The sequence below is a fragment of the Coturnix japonica genome, chromosome 14 (genome assembly GCF_054131305.1).
Source record: "Coturnix japonica strain WE chromosome 14, WE-NBRP24, whole genome shotgun sequence".
NCBI lineage: Eukaryota > Metazoa > Chordata > Aves > Galliformes > Phasianidae > Coturnix > Coturnix japonica.
In genome coordinates, this window is record NC_140676.1 from 2,091,138 (window position 1) to 2,109,495 (window position 18,358).

The following is an 18,358-nucleotide window of genomic DNA, read 5'->3' on the forward strand; positions in this document are numbered from 1 at the left end:
TCAGAATAAATTGCTTTAAGAGCTGGTGCATTAATGTAACTTCTGAAAAAGTAATATTAACTTGACTCCCTGCATGTTTGCTTTGAAGACTTAAGCAAATGCATTGACTTCAAATCAACTATGTTGCTTACAGGTATATGGTGCTGCTATTCAGTTCTATGAACCGTATCCTGAAGAGAATCTTACAGAGAAACAAAAGTCTCAGTTGGGATTAGCAGCTGCTGTCGAGGGAAAGTCAGACTCGTGCAGAACAGTTCAAACAAACAAGTGTATTTGTCTGCTCTCTCACTGGCCTTTCTTTGATGCTTTCAAGAAGTTTCTTACCTTTCTGTATCGTTACTCCATTTCTGGTCCACATGTCCTACCTATTGAGAAGTAAGTAACTTCAAAAACCAGAAAGTCATTTCTTCTGATGAGTGCACTTCTCTTGCTTAAAAGTTTCCTGTAATATCCTTTTGATCTTAGTCATCAAACATTAATTGTAATGATTGCAGTAGAGCAAGTCCTTTTCTTTGCTGATGAAATGCCTCAGATTTTACATCATGAAAAGCTGTAGATTTTTATTTCTGATTGAAATGCCTGCAAATATCTGAGACATTTTCATCTGAGTTTCTCCTGACTGCTTATACTTTCCTTTAATCTGAAAGCATGTGTTAATAGAACTCTTTCTGCGTTTTTGGAGCTTTTTTTTTTTTAAGCTTTAGTCAATTTATAAAACAGAACTTATTCAACTTTTTAAAGCACTTCCTTGTAAGACATAGAAAAAAGTTAAATGCTTTTTAAATCACAAAATTCACATGTCCATGCTTACAAGTGCAGACTGAAGAAAATAAGTGAAGTTAGTGATTATCCCTGTTATTCAGCTTGTTTCCAAACAACTGCAGTTCTTGTCACTGAGTTACAGTGCTACTCCAAACCTCTTAAACATGATTGTAAAACGGAATTTGATACTCAAACCTCAATATTTCTACTTTACAATATATTATAAAAATGGCTCTGTGTCATATTTCAGCCACTTAACAAGTTTCCAGTCAGAATCATAATCCAGCCTGCCATTCTGGTTGTTGCAACTGGGCAGATAAGATCTGAAGGTCATATTAGCTCTGTGGGGTTTGGAGGCCCTTAGCTTTTGGTCTTCTGAACTAGCATGGACCATTTTTACGTTATTAATAGTAATTTTTATCTTGAGGTAAAATGGTTTAAGCTTATTTCTTCTAAGATTGTTTTTTCTTCTTCTAGACATATTTCTCATTTCATGCATAAAGTTCCTTTTCCATCTCCTCAGAGGCCAAGAATTCTGGTGCAGGTAAGTGTGAAACTTCTTAATAGCTGTGTATGAGCAAAGGCAAAATAGCTGTTGAACAGATTATAGTGAATGGAAAATATGATTTGTATATTCACATGGGTTTTTTTAAATGCTCAGGACATTTTTTCCTAAATTCGTAGACCTGTCATAGAATTGTCATCTGTTACTGTTATAGAAAAAGGGGTTTGAGAACAATTGCACTGAACCTGTGTCTGACATTGTGTCACTTTTAGTAGTTGAATTGAAAGCACAGTGTTTACATCCTGGTTTGCTGTGTATACACCTTCAGTAAAATATTTATGATAGGGAACACTAAACACGCATTCTCAGAACTGTGAATGAGCTCAGAGGAAAACATTTGATTATTTTCTTTTCATAGAGTGAAGTTTAGGGAACTGTATCAAAACCTGCCTGGGTGTATATCCTGCAACTAACTGGAGGACTTGTGTGAGCAATGTGAGATTGCTTGACAACATGCTATTTTTCAAACCCTCAATATATCAAGTTAGGACACCTTCAGTAGCTGATAGTATGGATGTAGTATACATAGGTTTTAACAATTAGCTGTGGTTGATGGGATATGTACGTCCTTTAAGCTGCTTTCAGGAGCTTCTGAATTGTTGGATATTGCACTGAATAAAAGAGTGTGATTGTATCCAAGAAATTTTCCCCCTAAGTTGTGTGGGAAATGCTTGTATGTTTGAGAAGTATGAGCTCTAAGGATTCTGTTTCATTGGATAAATAGTAGTCTAATTTTTTATTGTATAAAACACTTTTTTATTGCTGTTGAGTAACTAGTATGGCAAATCCTTCTGAATATGAGCTTCTTTGTCTTGTCTATATGCTTTCTGGAAAGGAGATTTGGTGTGTTTTAGTAACTGCATGTATACCAGCCTGAATGCCTGACTTTGATTCTAATTACTTTTAAAGGTAAATATTCAGGAATATTCCTGACTGCTGATTTCCAGCTGCCGTTATTGGTAGCTGCTTCTGATCTGCTAGAATCCATTCTCCGTGCCCCCCCTTATCACCCTGACTTTGCTATTTCTTCTAATGACTGTACTCACAGCCTGGGGACTTGGAGTGAATGGAGTAATGCTGTTGTCCCTCTGAAGAATGGGGGGTAGAAAGTATCTCTTCTGCCTGAGGGAAACACACTTATCTGCTAGTGTAGAAGCACAAAAGCCATAGGACATCACGCTGGCCTTCCTTACTGGGAGCAGTTTACATAGGTTACCTCAGGCTGAAGAAATGAGTTCTTTGAATTCTTTCAGTGAGCAAGGTTATGATGGTAATTGTCACAATGTGACTTACATGGTGACAGATCTAGCACGGAAAGTGGTGTGGCCATCCTGATCTATTGTTGAAGCTAAATGTAGCCTTGGCCTGTAAAAGTTCTGTTACATGAAGTAGAACAGTATGCAATATCACAGACTTCTTTTAGTGTTGTATGTTTTGCGTGGCTATCCAGGCACTGTTAGATAACTGTTAGCTTCAGTGTTTGTATTACAGATTCCTGTGATGTTTCTAATTTCTATTCTCCAGTCACCTGCAGTGGAGTCTAAGCTGAAACATACTCAGAAATGAAATGCTACTAAAAGATGTCTAATCTTACAGCTTAATTGTACCAGTTACTGTGCTTTTACACAGTAGGTGGACAGTGTGTGGCCACTTAGTTTGCAAAGAGGATTAAGGTAGCTGGTATCTTGTTAAGTTGGATTTAGGATGGCTGAAAACGTGTCAGTTGAGTTGTGATAAGTTGATTGCATGTCCATATTCTTGTTCTCTCTGGGGTCTTTCTGTTCATGCTGAGTATATGAATGGTTCCTCTTGATGCATCACTGTAAGACAGAAATGATAATTGCTGATATCTTCATCTTGAATCTTCAACCAGTACGACTTTCTGTCTCTATCAAAGCTGAGCAGTTTCTTCCAGCTAACAGCTTAATTCTCATATCTTCTGAAGGAAACTTCATGATAGTCTGCCATCTGTCCCCTTAATGCATTTTGTCTGTCTCCTTCCCCGTAAATCCCAAAAGAATCCTCTCTGAAAGCATGGTAAGAACTATGGGTCCTTGAAGATTTACAAGGTTTCATTTTCAGTAGTTAATATATTTACTTTTTTTATTGCATTAGCTAGTTTAAATTCCTTTTTTTTTTTTTGTAATGAATATGCAATGTACTCAGTTTTGACTGAGAGAAGAAGCAGACTTTGCCTGCTTAAAATGTGCTGATGCATAGCTTCAGCTGTGCTTTTCATAGTACTATGTATAAGCTTTGTGAAGTTTGGTGTAGTTCACATTTTCTGTGTTCTCTGCTGTTATTGTGTAGCTCCTAATGAATAAGTTCAGAATAAAAAGAATGTATTTTATAATCCTTTTCCAGCTGTCTCCGTATGACAACCTAATTCTTAGCCAACCTGTATCATCACCCCTTCCACTGAGGTAAGTAGCAGCATCTTCTCTTTAATTGTGAGACATGTTTTGACTCAAGTTTTCGTGCTTTCTGTTGCAGTTGTGCAAATTAAGTGTTCTTAACTGGTGCCTTTTGTAATTTTTGTGCCTTAAAAATTTTGGGGGTAATTAGATGTGTGCCCTGTCAAGGAGACGTGCTTAATCAACAATACCTGTGCTTATTTTGGTTTGTTTTATTTTGAGATAATTTTAGTGGTTATTGATGCAGAAGATAGATAGCTAAATCTGCTCGCTAGGAATAGGAACCTGAGCTCCCAAGACTGTACATCCTTTGTATTGTAGTGTGATTAGAGGAGTTCTGCAACTCGTTTAACTTCCATGTCAGGAAAATTTTGCATATCAAAAATAAATGCACATCCTGAACAGTCTAAACTGACTGAAGAGTTGCAGGGCATCGTGGTTGTTACTGTTGGAAAGAAACCACTCTACACTAAGCAATGAAATGTACCGAGTAGTCTGCTTTGAGGTTGTATTTCAAGTAAAGATTTGCAGATTTAAGTTTATAAACTCATATTCTAATGTCTTCTCTATTTTATTATTGTTAGTTTTTTCTTCTTGGTCCATTTTAATTCACATGTGTTTATGTTCTCTAACAGCGGAGGCAAATTTTCTACACTACTTCAGAATCTGGGCCCTGAGAACGCAGTGACTTTACTTGTATTTGCTGTGACAGAACATAAAATTCTCATCCATTCGTTGCGACCTTCTGTCCTTACCAGTGTGACAGAGGCATTGGTCTCTGTAAGTAACATGGTTTTAATTAGGCACCTGTAAGTGAAGAATATTTGTAAGATAAAAGCTAAAGCTACAGTAAAGCTGCTAGACTTGCATAAAAATTAGAATCATATTTAAGATCTTTAGCAACACAAATTTTTCTCTCTAATTATATTTCTTGAAGACAGTAGACAAAAGGTAACTGTTGTGGTGTTTATGTGTAAGTATTGTGGGTGAACATGTTTGATCATCACAAAGTTCAGCACTTTCCTGCCTTTCCCCACACAATTCTGTATCCTGTCTTGTAGAAAAATGTTCAGTGCACATCGTTTTCCTTTCTTGCTTAGCGTTGTTTTAATGCCTCAACTGGATCTAGTCTCTTGTTACACTGAGTTTGTTTCTACTAATTAAACAAACTGAAACTTAAGAGAGATGAACATTCTCTAATAAAATGCTTCTATAATTACAGTAGTAATGCTCTCTTATCTTCTACATCAAATGCTGAAGTGGGAATCAGTCAAGTGTGTTTCATACTTGCACAGACTATTACGTGTATTTAACCTACATTCTTCTCTTTGCATCTTTTCACAGATGATATTTCCTTTCCACTGGCCTTGCCCATATATTCCTCTCTGTCCGTTGGCACTGGCAGATGTATTAAGTGCACCATGCCCATTCATAGTGGGAATTGATTCCAGATACTTTGATCTCTATGACCCTCCACCAGATGTTAGCTGTGTTGACCTAGATACCAATACCATTTCTCAGTAAGTATTTATTAATAACGTTCCTTTCACATTGCCTTTCTTCTACTCCTTTTCAAGGGCAAAACTGGCTTTTTTTCTTTTTTACAAAATTTGTGTTGTTCTTTGCTTTAAACCTATGAACTTTCTAATATATCATCTTCTTAGAGTGAGAGTGCTAGAAATGATAGCTGTTCTGTGTTCTGTTTTCTATTTTTCTATTTGCTTTTAGCTGTTTTTCCTTGATTTTCCATTATATACAACAGAATTAACCTGTTTTACAGGAAAAAGTCAAACTTGCTGACACTTTCTGCAGCCTTAACTGAGAGGGTCTGGAGGCTTCTGGTGCCCTCTGTAGACAAAGAAATGTTATGTTTTTCATAGTGATAACGATATAGTTGTGTCTTGATTTCTATGCACTACGTGCAATTCTATGCACTATGTGCAAATAAAATTAATTTCAGTATTCTATCAGCATTCCAGTCATTATCTCTGTCCTAGTTGAAGTAGCTACAACTTAGAACATAGCATGTATACTGGTAGCTTATGTGAACATAGTTGCTCAATTCAATAAATCCATCTTTCATGAGCTCCAAGTGGGATGCTTTCAATGCTGAACAGTGTGGCTCCATAGTGGTGGTGCTGAAATATGCAACATTGGTTGGATTCCTGTAATTGTAAATCATGTTGGACTTCATTTGTTCATTTTTGGCCTTCGTCAGTACTATTTTAATTGAGCAAATTGTATATACTCTCACAGCATTCTGATGTGTACTGGATATAGGCCTACATATGTACATGCTTGCAGGGTATACTCATACATCCTCCTCTTATTTTTCTAGAACTGGAGATAAGAAAACTATTGCATGGAAGATCTTGCCGAAGAAACCTTGCAAAAATCTGATGAACACTTTAAATAACTTATATCAGCAACTGGCAGGTGGGGAAATACAGAATAAGATCAATGTTGGATAAAATGGGCCCCATCAACAGATAAAGAGCTGGTTTAATGTGTTCTTAAGTTAAAGAAAAAAAAAATCTTCAACTTAATTAGGCAGCTCTTGCCTAATTTTTTATATGTTTGTATGAGCAGATTTGAGGCTTTTTTAAGCTCTGTCCATACTGGTTTCCTCTGTTGCTGTAGTAACTAATGTACTGAAAAAGTAAATTTATCTTCCTTTCAGTATTATCCCGAGATCCTTAGTTTGCATAGGGTCAAGGTGAACCCATTGCTTTGTATTAACTTTTAATAGCTCAGTAGGAAGGAAATCTAGTAAAAACAGGTTTATTTGTTTTTTGTCAACATGCAAAAAAATTGATACAAAATGTAATGTTTCTGTTGTTCACAGTGCAACAAAGACCAAGAGAAGATGCTTTAATGGAGTTAGCGATGAATGACTATGATTTTAATTCTGGGAAGAAATTGCATCTGTTGGATTTGGAGATCCAGGAAGCGTTTCTTTGCTTCATGGCCTCAATACTGAAAGGTTATAGGTCTTATCTGAGGCCAATAACAGAGGCACCCTCTGAAACAGCCACAGATGCGAGTTCTCTCTTTGAACTACAAGGTAAAGAATCACAGACCTGTTTTATGTATATTACTTAGATTCTCTCTTACTCGAAGTATAACAACGGTTTCAGTGTTAGTATTTTGAATGATGGTAGAAATTCTAAGTGTGGAAGAAGCTGCATAGTAGTGGCAGGGATTACAAGGCTATTGCACTCTGGTAGAATGTATACTGGTTTGTTTTAGGCATTCTTACATCTTCAGACTTTCTTCTGCAGGTTTCCTCAAAAGTAGAGATCGCTCACATCAGAAGTTCTATACATTAATGACCAAAACTCAAATGTTTATTCGTTTCATTGAAGAGTGTTCTTTTGTCAGTGATAAGGATGCAAGCCTTGCATTTTTTGATGACTGCGTAGATAAAGTAAGTGTGTCTTCATATTTGTGTAGTTGTGTGGGATTTTTAAGTTCTTTTGGTTATGTTATTTGACATACTCCATGGCAGAAGGTGTCTGAAATACAAAATTATTTCTGCCTTTTCCTTATTACTCCCATTTTTAACCTAGTTACTGGAGCCTTCCATTTTCCTTTTGTTGGGCTTTGTTTAAAATTCTCTGAAGTCTAAATGTGATATTGTGAGAACAAATCAGCACTGCTAAATTTCGCATTTATTAGCTTTGAAGTACAGACCCATCCTAAGGAGGGCAGCATTCTGACTGCTGTGTAGCAACTTCAAGGTTCTTAATTGGGGTATTATATTCTGTATATAAAACTATGAACGACTATTTTTCTTAGAATGTATAATGTTTCAAGCAGCACTTCAGTACTAGTGACAATGAATAGGACAGTAGCTGATACCAGTCAGCCTTACATTTTAATTATTATGAATTGAGGTGTTTATTAGGAAGGTCTATGATAGCATAGTGTTGAGTACTATGAGGAAATAATGTTCTACAAAGTATATTCATTTTTGAAAATTCACCATATTTCTAAAGAGGATCTGCAAAACTCTTTTGTTTCCACTTGAATATCCTCAGAAAAAACAGCATCCGTTTTCAGAAGAACTGAAACCTATGATTTCATTTCTGTTTGTTTCTCTTGTAGCATGAAATAAATCATTATGACTACAATAAGAAATTCCACACCTACTTGTTTCCTTGCTGGCTTTGTGTAGGTAGCGTTCTGTTCTGGGGCACTGATGTTTAGGTAATGCAAATGTTGTCTAGGATTTCCTGCAAAGTAGGTCACCTGCTGTTTGTTCCATGGAATTAATACTGAAGGTGGTTATCTCTCAGGAAATAAAGCGCAAAAGGGCTAAAATGAGTTCACATTTGAAAAACAAATCTGAATATGGTTAAATTTAAGTTTGAGCTGAATATAAAAGAATGGTGTAATACTATCTGGTGCTCTTCATATACTGTAGTTTCAATACTTTAGTAGTAGTAGCTTTCAAAAGTGCGCTTCAGCTCTAAAGCATGAGGTTGTAAATTGAAATTATAACACTTACGTACTAGTCACCCTGATTAACCTGAAGTTCAGGTAGAAACCTCTCAGTGTATAATGCTTGCTATGTCTTCTCTTAGTTTTCATTGTGTTACAGGTTGTCTCTCACTGATGTTACACAGGACTTCTATTCAAAATGAATAAAGTGTCAGATTGTAGTTTCATTTTGTGGAGTAGTTTGTGAGGACGTTGTTATTGGTGTCAATATTAGCCAAAGTTACCTTGCCTTGAAATTCAAATAGGTCATCTCAAAGAGCAGTGCTTAGGTTGATGATGGCACTGTGAAGCTTGCAGCTAATATGTTGGAGCTTTCACCCTTTTAGGAGAAGGTTAAGTAGGTGTTTGCACAGCTGAAGCAGAGACTCATCTGTTCTAATGCCAGTCGTTTTGCTAGTTGATGCTGTGGACAGCTTCTTTCCAGTATGAGAAATGCTCATGACAGTGCTGTGAGAATAAATCTTACATAACACACTTCTCCAATTTCTATTTCTGTCAGTGAGGAGTTCTGTGATTTATTAAGGGGACACCTAGTTCTATGCCAGCGCTGTGTGATGAAGTGGAAATACTGTAGGTAGGATTTGCCATGGTTTTAGAATTTGCTTGTGAAACTAGCTTTTCATTAACATGAGGAAAGGGGTTCCTGTGTGAGAGTTGGTTGAACAACAATACATTTGCTTCATCTTCTTTCCTGATTCTTTTATATATCTCATTTCTGCTACTGTGCTTATAGCAGAGAAAAAGTCCTCTAGAGTTAGACAGTTAGCCGTGATGTTCCACCTTGGTGGTCAGATACTTAAATTGAATGACCACATTCAAGTGAATATTTACTTACATAGTAATGCCTTTCGCTCTGTGAGCCATTATGTGAAAAGTTATTCTTGAGAGTCGTGTCATGGATTGAATTATGATAGGATACTTCTTCATGGGTAGTTATAAACCACTGAGTTGAGACAAATCTTATGTACCATGAAATTAGTTACCTTTAAAATATTATCAAAGCCTTGTGTAAATTCACTTACAAGAATATTTTAAGCTGAAGAGTCACCTGTTATGCATGTTATTTTATCCTGTAGACAGCAGCAGAGGAGAGTCTTAATTACTCATTGTGTCTGCTGAGAGGTGTAGACTTAATTGTCTCATAGATTTTCATTTTTTCCATGAACTCAAACAATTTCAATTCAGTATATACTTAAGCTACTGACTTTATTGTATTTCACTGCTGAAACTTATGGCTTTTACATCTTTAGAAGGATTGCCAAGTGAGATTTCACTTATTCCTACTTTTCATGAGCCATATGTTCTTGTTACTTGGTTGATTAGTTTTGCTAATACTTTCCATCTGTCTCATGCAGTAAAATGTGTAATTAAGAAGCACCTCTTTGTATGTTTATCAAAATTTCAATATTTAAAATTGTACTGAAACTGTTTGCTCTATTTTCACCTCTCCAAAGAAGGTGGGGAAAGAACTGTAGATTTATTTTTTTTTAAACCATGTATCTTCTGTTGCTAAGTTGCAAAGGGATGAAGAACATTCATCTGTGGGTTCCACTGTAAACATAAATTGGGATGATATTTGGGGTGAACACTGGGCTGTCAGTATTGGAATTAAAAAACACGTTATGTACACTAGGAAGTAAATAGTTTTTGATAGTATCAACTCTTTGGTGGGGGGATATGTCTCATCCCACTAGCAGAAGCAGCACTTAGGAGATACTGGAGTTGACAGATGTATACTTACTACTCTTAGTATAATTTCACAGGGCATCCTTACTTCTTGAGTGCAGTCCTTTGATGCAGATACCAACTTTGCATTGTGTAGCTGTAATGGCAGAAGATACCTTAATACTCACAAATCCTCCTTTTAATATAACTTTTTCAGGTAGATATGGACAAAACTGGGGAAACACGGCTAATAGAGCTGGATGAGTCATACAAGAGTGAACATACAGTTTTCATAACACCACCAGAGATCCCTCATCTGCCAAATGGCGAAGAGCACCCTCTGCAATACAGGTGACTTAAGGACACGATGGGATACTAGCTTGCAGCGTCTCATAACTTCCTTTTTATTGTTAGCTTCTATATTTTGCTTGTTCCTTCATACTTTGCTTGAGTAAAAACATGAATGTGAAATGCCTTATGTGCCAGCTCTTTTGAAGTTTCAGTGACTGTGTATGTGTTCATGTGTGATGCAGAGAAGCAACAATGCCTGATGAAGGTGGCTGTATGTTCATATTATGTTGTCCTAGCTATTGACAACTGTGAAAATTAGAATGGTAATTAATGGACTCAGTCTGCCCACCTACTGCTACTGCTGCTAACAGTACAGTCTACAGATACTGTTTTGGAAGGGTGCATCTCAGAGAATCGCTGAAAATTGGTGTTAGTAATTTAGAAATTACTTCAAATGAGTTTGTGGATTGGTTAATTCAGTTATTCAGAGGAACATTTAAAATCTATAAAACTGAGAGATTAAATTAAAAATAGAAACAATATCAGTCTCTGTCACATGACACTCATTAGGGACAAAGCCAAAGATTTTTTGATTATCTGAAATCCATACTAATACATTTGGCATTAATTAAAGAAAATGGTATTAAAGCAAATATAGTTCACAGTTTTAGTTGTTTACACTGATATAACATGTTGAGACTGGGTTTTTTTTTGTGCTTACACTCATGAAATCATGCGGATGGTTTAGTAAACTACTTTGTCAAGAGCGTCTTTTGAAGTTTTACTTCTGTATTTTCTATTTCATGTGTAGCTTCTAGTGCAACCACATAATTCATTTCTTTTGCTGTCATATAGTGTGTTTACTTTGGAACTGGCTTGCATGAGTTAAATGATGTTTCTTTTACAGCTATAATGGGTTTCCAGTATTGAAATTAGATTTATTTGAACGACCGGAAGGACATCTCACAATTCCAAACAACAAATTGTCCTCAAAAGCCAGTAGTCCCAACAGCCCATCGCCAATGTTCAGAAGAACTAAACAGGTACTTGCAGGTATTCGTACAGTGTGAGCTGCTTTGGAAAGTATCAGGTGGCAGCCCTCGTTCTTTTTTACTTGGCTGCAAAGACTGACTGGAAGAATCTGCAGCCTAACTGGTTATTCAGAAAGAGTAGTGGAGTATTGGCACAGACTGCCTAGGAGGTGGTGAAGTCACTGTCCCTGGAGGTGTTCAGGAAAAGGGTAGATGTGACACTGAGGGCCACATTCTGCAGTGGTCACAGGCATGGGTTGATGGTTAGGCTAGATGATTTTAGTGGTCTTTCCAACCTTAATGATTCTATAATTCTTCACTGATAAGGTAGCTATACTAGCAGGGACTTTCTGGGTATTTTAACTTGTGCTTATTGTTCTGATGTACATCATATTGTATGGGGCTCCTGGAAACTTGCAACTTAGGAGGGGAATATTGCACAGCAAGTGTTTTTGGTGTCCCTCAGTGTACTCTTGTTTTCTTTGCTGCTTAATTGAAGATGTTGTTCATGGTAGCTTTGTAGTGACTAGTGTTTAGCTTTAACATGTAAATTTGTATAATGTCTGTAATTACAAAAACAATTGTTTCAACTCTTTACAGGAAATTAAATCTGCACATAAAATTGCCAAGAAGTACTCATCCATACCACAGATGTGGTCCAGGTGTTTGTTACGTCACTGCTATGGTCTTTGGTTTATCTGCCTTCCCGCATATGTCAAAGTGTGCCATTCAAAAGTCAGGGCCCTGAGAACTGCATATGATGTTCTGCAAAAAATGCATACGAAGAAAATAGATCCACCTGATGAGGTAAAACAAGTCAACCTCACAATTTCAGAAATAACCCTCAGTTTTAACAAATGGAGTGTGGTTTTGACTATAGAAGTATAATACTAAATATGTGTATTTTCAGGTGTGCTATCGAGTTCTCATGCAGCTGTGTGGACAGTATGGTCAGCCAGTGCTAGCAGTAAGAGTGCTTTTTGAAATGCAGAAAGCTGGTGTTGACCCTAATGCCATTACTTATGGCTACTACAATAAGGTAAGCATTTTTGAAGGAGGAAGGGAGGAATGCTTTTTTTATCCAGGCAAATAAAAGCAAACAAAATAAACTTCAGTTGAGATGAATTTCTCATGACTAGAAGAAATTAAAGAAAGTATAATTGTTAATTTTGCCTGGTTGGGTTTAGAAGTTTGCTTCGTAACTGCTTGTGTAACCTAGTTTGAAATGAAGTCAATGACTCACAATTGACTGTTCCATAAGATTACTTTATTTCACTTGGATATTTCCAAAATAGGCTGTATTAGAAAGTACGTGGCCTTCAAGCAATCGAGGTGGCTATTTCCTATGGATGAAGATCAGAAACGTTGTTTTAGGAGTAGCACAGTTCAAAAGAGCGTTGAAAAAACTGCCGGCAAGTTCATCACATACAGCTCCTCCTGGTACAGTATTCTTGTACTTTTATATCCTCTCTGGTAGAAAGTCATATTTCAGGAACAATCTTCCCATCTTTGTTCATTTGCTTTATTTGGTTCTCATGCTTTAGGACAACCTGGAATGGGAATCACCATGTTAGTGTGAAATACATTTCCATCTTGAAGATGTTCAGTCAGATTATTAGTAATGCTTGATCAGTGTGGTCCAGAACTACCAGTTAATTGCTTGAATTTTTGCAGTGGTTTTTTTGGGTGGTGTTGGTCATTTTTCTTTTGACCTTACTTTGTGCGTATAGTTGTGGTAGCTTCTGCAATCTTTATTGTTCTTTACTTGTTAGAATAAAACTATGAGAACTACTTGCATGAATTTTGAAAAAACGTTTTACTTTAAAATGAAACCACGTTTAGATTTCTCTGTTTTTGAAAGGATGTGACATTTTAAGCAGAGAAACAAGGCAATAGAATGAATGATGAGCAGTGCTTTAGTAGAGAACTTCAAAGAAATGTTACAAATTACCCCTTTAATTTCATCGTGTTGAACATCATTTTGATGTTTATACAGTAAAAGAAATTCAATCACTTTTCTTTTTTTGGTGGTAAAATGTTCACTGTTAATTGGAATGTACTTGATAAAAGGTCTTTGAATTGCTTTGGATATTCAATTTATTCTGTTTAACAATGTCAAGCTTTTTAACAGCATAATTATCTTTATTCTGGCATTGTCTTGTTACGACAGGAGGACTTTCAGACTTGGGCAGCAACACGTCATTCAAAGATGAAATCAGGCAAGGGAAAACTTGTCTTCAAGACATACAGGAACAAAAAGAGGACAAGAGAGAGAGTGATTCCAGTTCTTGTACGTATCTTATGAATACAGATATTTAGTTCATACTGGATAAATGGGGATTTCAGCCAAGCTAAGTGGAGCAGTTGATTGTTGTACATTGAATGCATTCGAAAAAGCTGATTTATGCCTAAAATTCTTTTATCTAAATGTAGTTTTCTCTATGTCTGATGGTTTTACTTCTAAATTTAGTATTTTCTCAGTTTCAGTAAGTGATAAGGGTAATAGAATGGCCTGATGATAATGGCAGCATAATGTTTTTGTGTTTCAAAAAATTACAATTGCTTTAAAGGCATAATGGACAGGAAAGCCTCTCTTACCAGTCTGTTTTCTTTCTAAATCGCTTAAGAAGTGAATGGCAGATCTGTGAGATCATGTCTAAGTTATTTGTCTTTGCCCAAGTTGATATCAGTCTATGTATTATGGGTTATATACAACAAGCTGCCATTTAATCTTTCATAAAGTGTCCAGTATGCATTGGAAACTTGAGTTTTAAACTAAGTTGCTTTGATTTGAAAGATCTCTGTTCTTTTCTATGCACAGTGTCTGAAGTGGAAAGTGCAAAAGGGAGTGGTGACTGCCTACCTAAACTCAATTATCATAACTCTAATAATGACAAAGCCACTTCTAGCATAGTGCGGCTCAATGGTACCATTGACAACACAGCAGCAGAAGCTAGCACTGGTAAGTGGGAAAGAAATTTTGATTTGTCTATAGGTTTGTTTCTATGTGTTCATTTTCAATAAGACTTGAACATAGCATCTCTGAGGCCTTTTGTCCAAATAACTTTCAGTTCTTTATTGGTGTAATGGCATTGGCTGGTACAGTTCACGGGAGATTGTTTAGGTTGGAGTCTGCATGTGCTTTTTCAAGGAGATGTCTGAGTAGTTTTTTCCAGGTTTCTTTTTCTTGTGTGCCCTTTCTGCTTTGGTTAACATCTGCTTTCAAAACAGGAGTCTGCTGTTTGTTTTCTTACTGCTTTTTTTTCTTGCAACCTCTAGCAACTATTAAATTACTTCAGAATGCGGAAGATGTTTCTGTGCAGTATAGTTGTAAGGAACTTTTCAAGTCTCTAGTAATGTCAAATATGATTATTGTAATACTGTCATTTGGACTTGAAATTTTGTCCTGGCAAAACAACAGATTTCTCTGACAGTAAGTCCTGTTGCTGGCTCTATCTTTAATACATCAGGTTAAAAAGTGTTTCATTTTTGACATTTACCTTTGCTGCTCGTAGCTTTTGGACCTCTTAATATCAGTGTGCTTCTATAGAAAATGAGCTTAAATATATCTGAGGCTTTTCTTAATGGTGCCTCTCACTTAGAGAGGCTTCAACTATGTTATTTGTCTCCCTTTAAATGTGTTTTGTCACCTTTCCCTTTGATGGAAAAGCAGTACTGAGATTTTTTTATTTTTTTTTAAACTTAATGTATTTTAGAAGTCATAACCCTGCTGAGCTCTGCTTTTCAATCACTACCATGATACACAGTAAATTCTATCTCTTAGTATTGTAACCATTGAAACTTGTTTTCTTTGGTAGCGTTTAGTTTTCTTGTATAGGAGGAAATAAAGTACTGTGTTTATCTGTTTCCCAGAGAGCTCTGTAGGATTGCTATTTACGTCAACTTTTGAAGATGCCAATGAAGCAGAAGTTATAAAAAGTAAATCACTAAGAAAGAGACATAAAAGTGCAGCAGAACCTGATGTAAGGCAGATGCCATGGGAGAGCAGGAACCGGAACCTGAGCGGAGATGGCTTAGTGGGACTCATGATCAATAGAACAAATCAGGAAGCAAACCCTGGGGAAATGGTTGAAAAACTAGGAGCTGATGCCAAAATCCTATCCAGTGCGTTACAGAAGAGCATGAGGCCAAAAACTCTTAATATTAGAACTTCTTCTTTGGGATCTAAGAGAGAAAGTCTGGAGAAAGAATCAAGCGATGAAGATGCAGCTTTTGACTGCAGTTTTACTGATAAAACAGAGTCTCCAGTTATCTTTGATCTGGAAGATTTGGATGCTGAGCCTGAAACGTCTACAACAGTGAAAACTTCCAGTGAAAAACCTAGAAGACTGCAAAGAAGGAGCAGCTTTCCAGTAAAGCCAGTGGAAAAGACGGATGTTGAAACAGGATTTGATCCACTGTCCCTTCTGGTTGCTGAGACAGAACAGCAGAAAGAAGATGAAGAAGAGGATGATGATAGAAGTGCTTCAACTCCATCTGCACGCCGAGATTTAGCTGAAGAAATAGTCATGTATATGAACAACATGAGCAGCCCTTTGTCAAGTCGTGCCCCAAGCATTGAGTTGCAAAAACCTTTTGATGACAGAAATGCTAGTAAAAAGAGCCCAACAATAATCCAAGCTTGTAGGAGGTCGAGCCTTCCCCCAAACTCCCCAAGGCCGTCCAGTCTTATCAAATCCAAGAGTTATCACTCAAAAGCTGAAGACAGATCAAGAGACAGGCTTTGGTCATCGCCAGCCTATTCCCCGCACAGTCCGGCAAAGGAGCAGGAGGCAGCTGGTGCACTGCCACTTGTGTCTTCCCCATCCTTCAACTTGGATACGCTGCTAACACCAAAATTTGATGTTCTAAAAAGTAGCATGTTTTCTGCTGGAAAAGGGGTTGCAGAGAAAGCTAGCAAGTGGTACTCAAAATTTGCAATGTATGCTGCATCCTCAAAGGTAATTTTCATCATTACTCCTTGTTTTAGGTTTTGTGGAGAATAGAACAATGAAATTTGTTTAAATAAATGAAAAACTTGTAAATCTTTAATCCCAGAATCCTATGTGGCTACCAACTCAAACCGAAAGTCATTTCGTCCCTGAATTTTAGGAATGAGCACAGATGCAGTTTGCTCTTGGTGTTACTACTGTGTTTTCTTGATGTGGTTAAAACCTATTTGGGAGTAATTAAATTGTTTATGGTGTCTTGTGTATTCATGTTCCTGCAACTGCTAGTAACTTTTATAACAAGAACAAGAAAACATTGTAGGATTAAAATGTTCAAGTTGTCAATTAGGTCTTTTTGTTAGAAGAATCTTTACAGAAGACTTCTCATGTAACACCTTGTTTCATGTCGGTTCTGAACACAGGTCTGAACTGAATGACTTTCTAAGGAGATAAATTCACACCTCAGACTTTGACACAAATAAAACTGACTCTTATTTTTAGGAATACTTTTGTTTTCCTTTCCTTTTCTCAGTGGAATTTATTTTCTTGTCTAAGGACCAAAATTCAGACCGTGCAAGTGTTTCATCGCTTGGAGCTCTGGACTCAGAGTCTACTTCGTTAACTGATGAGGATGTCTGCAATGACTTTGAGAGCGCTTCTCCTCAGGACAATACTACATCAGAAATTAAGGGAATTGGCCTCAGCAGGACAAGCCTGGAAAGCTCAGCTTCCCACGATGGCTCATCAAAGCAATTTGACCAGTGCGGTAAGAGACAGCTCTTTGCATTGCATTTATTGATCTGAACATATTCCAGTTTTACAATGTTTCACGATTTCATAATTTTTTGTTAGGGTTCATCTTAAGCATTAATCCTTTAAGTAGTAAAAGTGCACTTTTTCAACTTGTGAACTCTTACTCATCTATGGGCATGCATACATGTAGACATTTTTATTGTGGAACCTTGTCTGTGGTATTTCCTATGGAATAACTGGCAGAGTGACATTCTAACCCTGAACAAGTTTCTTGCTGCTGCAGCTGTGCAAATTAGATCTTTCAGGCTCTTCCCTGTTCTTGTAATCATCAGATTTTTTGGAAGTCATCAAGGCTGATCATCAGAGAGGCTTCAAATGTAATTGTTTTGTTTTCTTTTAATTTGCAATGTAGTATAGGTAGACTTACATCCGTTTCTTTAGTGATCTGTCTATAAAGTTGTTTTAAACATAATCAAAATGAAAAGCAGCTCTGCCTGCTTAAATTCCTCTACTTATCTCCCAGAAAGGCATGTCCAGATTTAGCTCCCTACTCTGTGTCATGTGAAGAAACTGGAGAGGAGCAGCAGAGGCTGCCATGATAGGCGAGATTTAGTAACATCCCGAGGCAGAGGGGAGAAAGCCTGGCTCATTTAGTGAGACAAAGACGAGGCTTGGGGAGGTGTGCAATCACAAGCAGCACCTGTTGCCCTTCTTTATTTTTCTTTCCAGACAGAAAAGGTGGATATGAATTAATCTGTAAACCTTGTTGCCAAGCTACGAACTGTGAAAGAAGAAAACTGAGTGTGTGGAAATCCTGTGTTGGTAGTTTGCATTTTCACTGGTGTTGGTGCTGGGCAGATGGTAGCCTTATGCTCCAGCTTTGCATTTTTCTCTTTGAGCGTATCTGATTTACTGCTTCTTCCATCACGTGTTTTACAACTGCAGAATTGTTTAACCAGAAAAGCAGTTCACTGAAGTTGCGTATTCTGGGTAATTAATACTTGGTGTGCATTTTTATTATTATCATTCTTTTTCCTAGGTTCTCTTTCCAAGTTTCCTTTACCTGACAAATCTGAGTTGATATCTTCTTGTAGTACCAGTAGTACCAGTGTGTTTCAGAACTACGCCATGGAGGTACGGGAATATTTATCAGTACAATGAAGACATATGTCTTTAAATATAACTGCTATCTATATCTCTATAAAAGTTCAAATCTTAAAACTAACCCTCACTGAAAGATAAGTATTTCTGTAACAAAGCAGGTTTCAATTCTCAAGAGTTTGAGAACTGCGTACTGTTGAGGCCTAGGCATGTAAATCCCTTGCACAGCTATTTGTAAAAAGTGGAAAATAACAAGCCTTAAATAGTTCTGTGCATTTTGAAATACAGAGTAGATAACTAGCTATTTCCCACTGGAGATCTGAG

At 36.9% G+C, this 18,358-nt stretch overlaps 1 protein-coding gene across 7 annotated transcripts in view; it reads left to right on the plus strand.

Annotated features, from left to right (window-relative positions):
• Positions 1-18,358, plus strand: part of DENND4A (DENN domain containing 4A) — a 59,502-nt gene that overhangs the window by 32,417 nt on the left and 8,727 nt on the right. For all 7 annotated transcript variants that reach the window (XM_085515211.1, XM_085515210.1, XM_015873264.3 and 4 more), the window contains 18 exons: positions 134-375; positions 1,240-1,306; positions 3,692-3,750; positions 4,377-4,521; positions 5,086-5,261; positions 6,080-6,177; positions 6,587-6,805; positions 7,023-7,168; positions 10,127-10,260; positions 11,108-11,243; positions 11,832-12,038; positions 12,142-12,270; positions 12,527-12,671; positions 13,402-13,521; positions 14,053-14,193; positions 15,105-16,192; positions 16,736-16,946; positions 17,973-18,067. In XM_085515211.1, the coding sequence (XP_085371337.1) occupies positions 134-375; positions 1,240-1,306; positions 3,692-3,750; positions 4,377-4,521; positions 5,086-5,261; positions 6,080-6,177; positions 6,587-6,805; positions 7,023-7,168; positions 10,127-10,260; positions 11,108-11,243; positions 11,832-12,038; positions 12,142-12,270; positions 12,527-12,671; positions 13,402-13,521; positions 14,053-14,193; positions 15,105-16,192; positions 16,736-16,946; positions 17,973-18,067 (3,558 nt within the window). The remainder of the gene's footprint in view (positions 1-133; positions 376-1,239; positions 1,307-3,691; positions 3,751-4,376; positions 4,522-5,085; positions 5,262-6,079; positions 6,178-6,586; positions 6,806-7,022; positions 7,169-10,126; positions 10,261-11,107; positions 11,244-11,831; positions 12,039-12,141; positions 12,271-12,526; positions 12,672-13,401; positions 13,522-14,052; positions 14,194-15,104; positions 16,193-16,735; positions 16,947-17,972; positions 18,068-18,358) is intronic.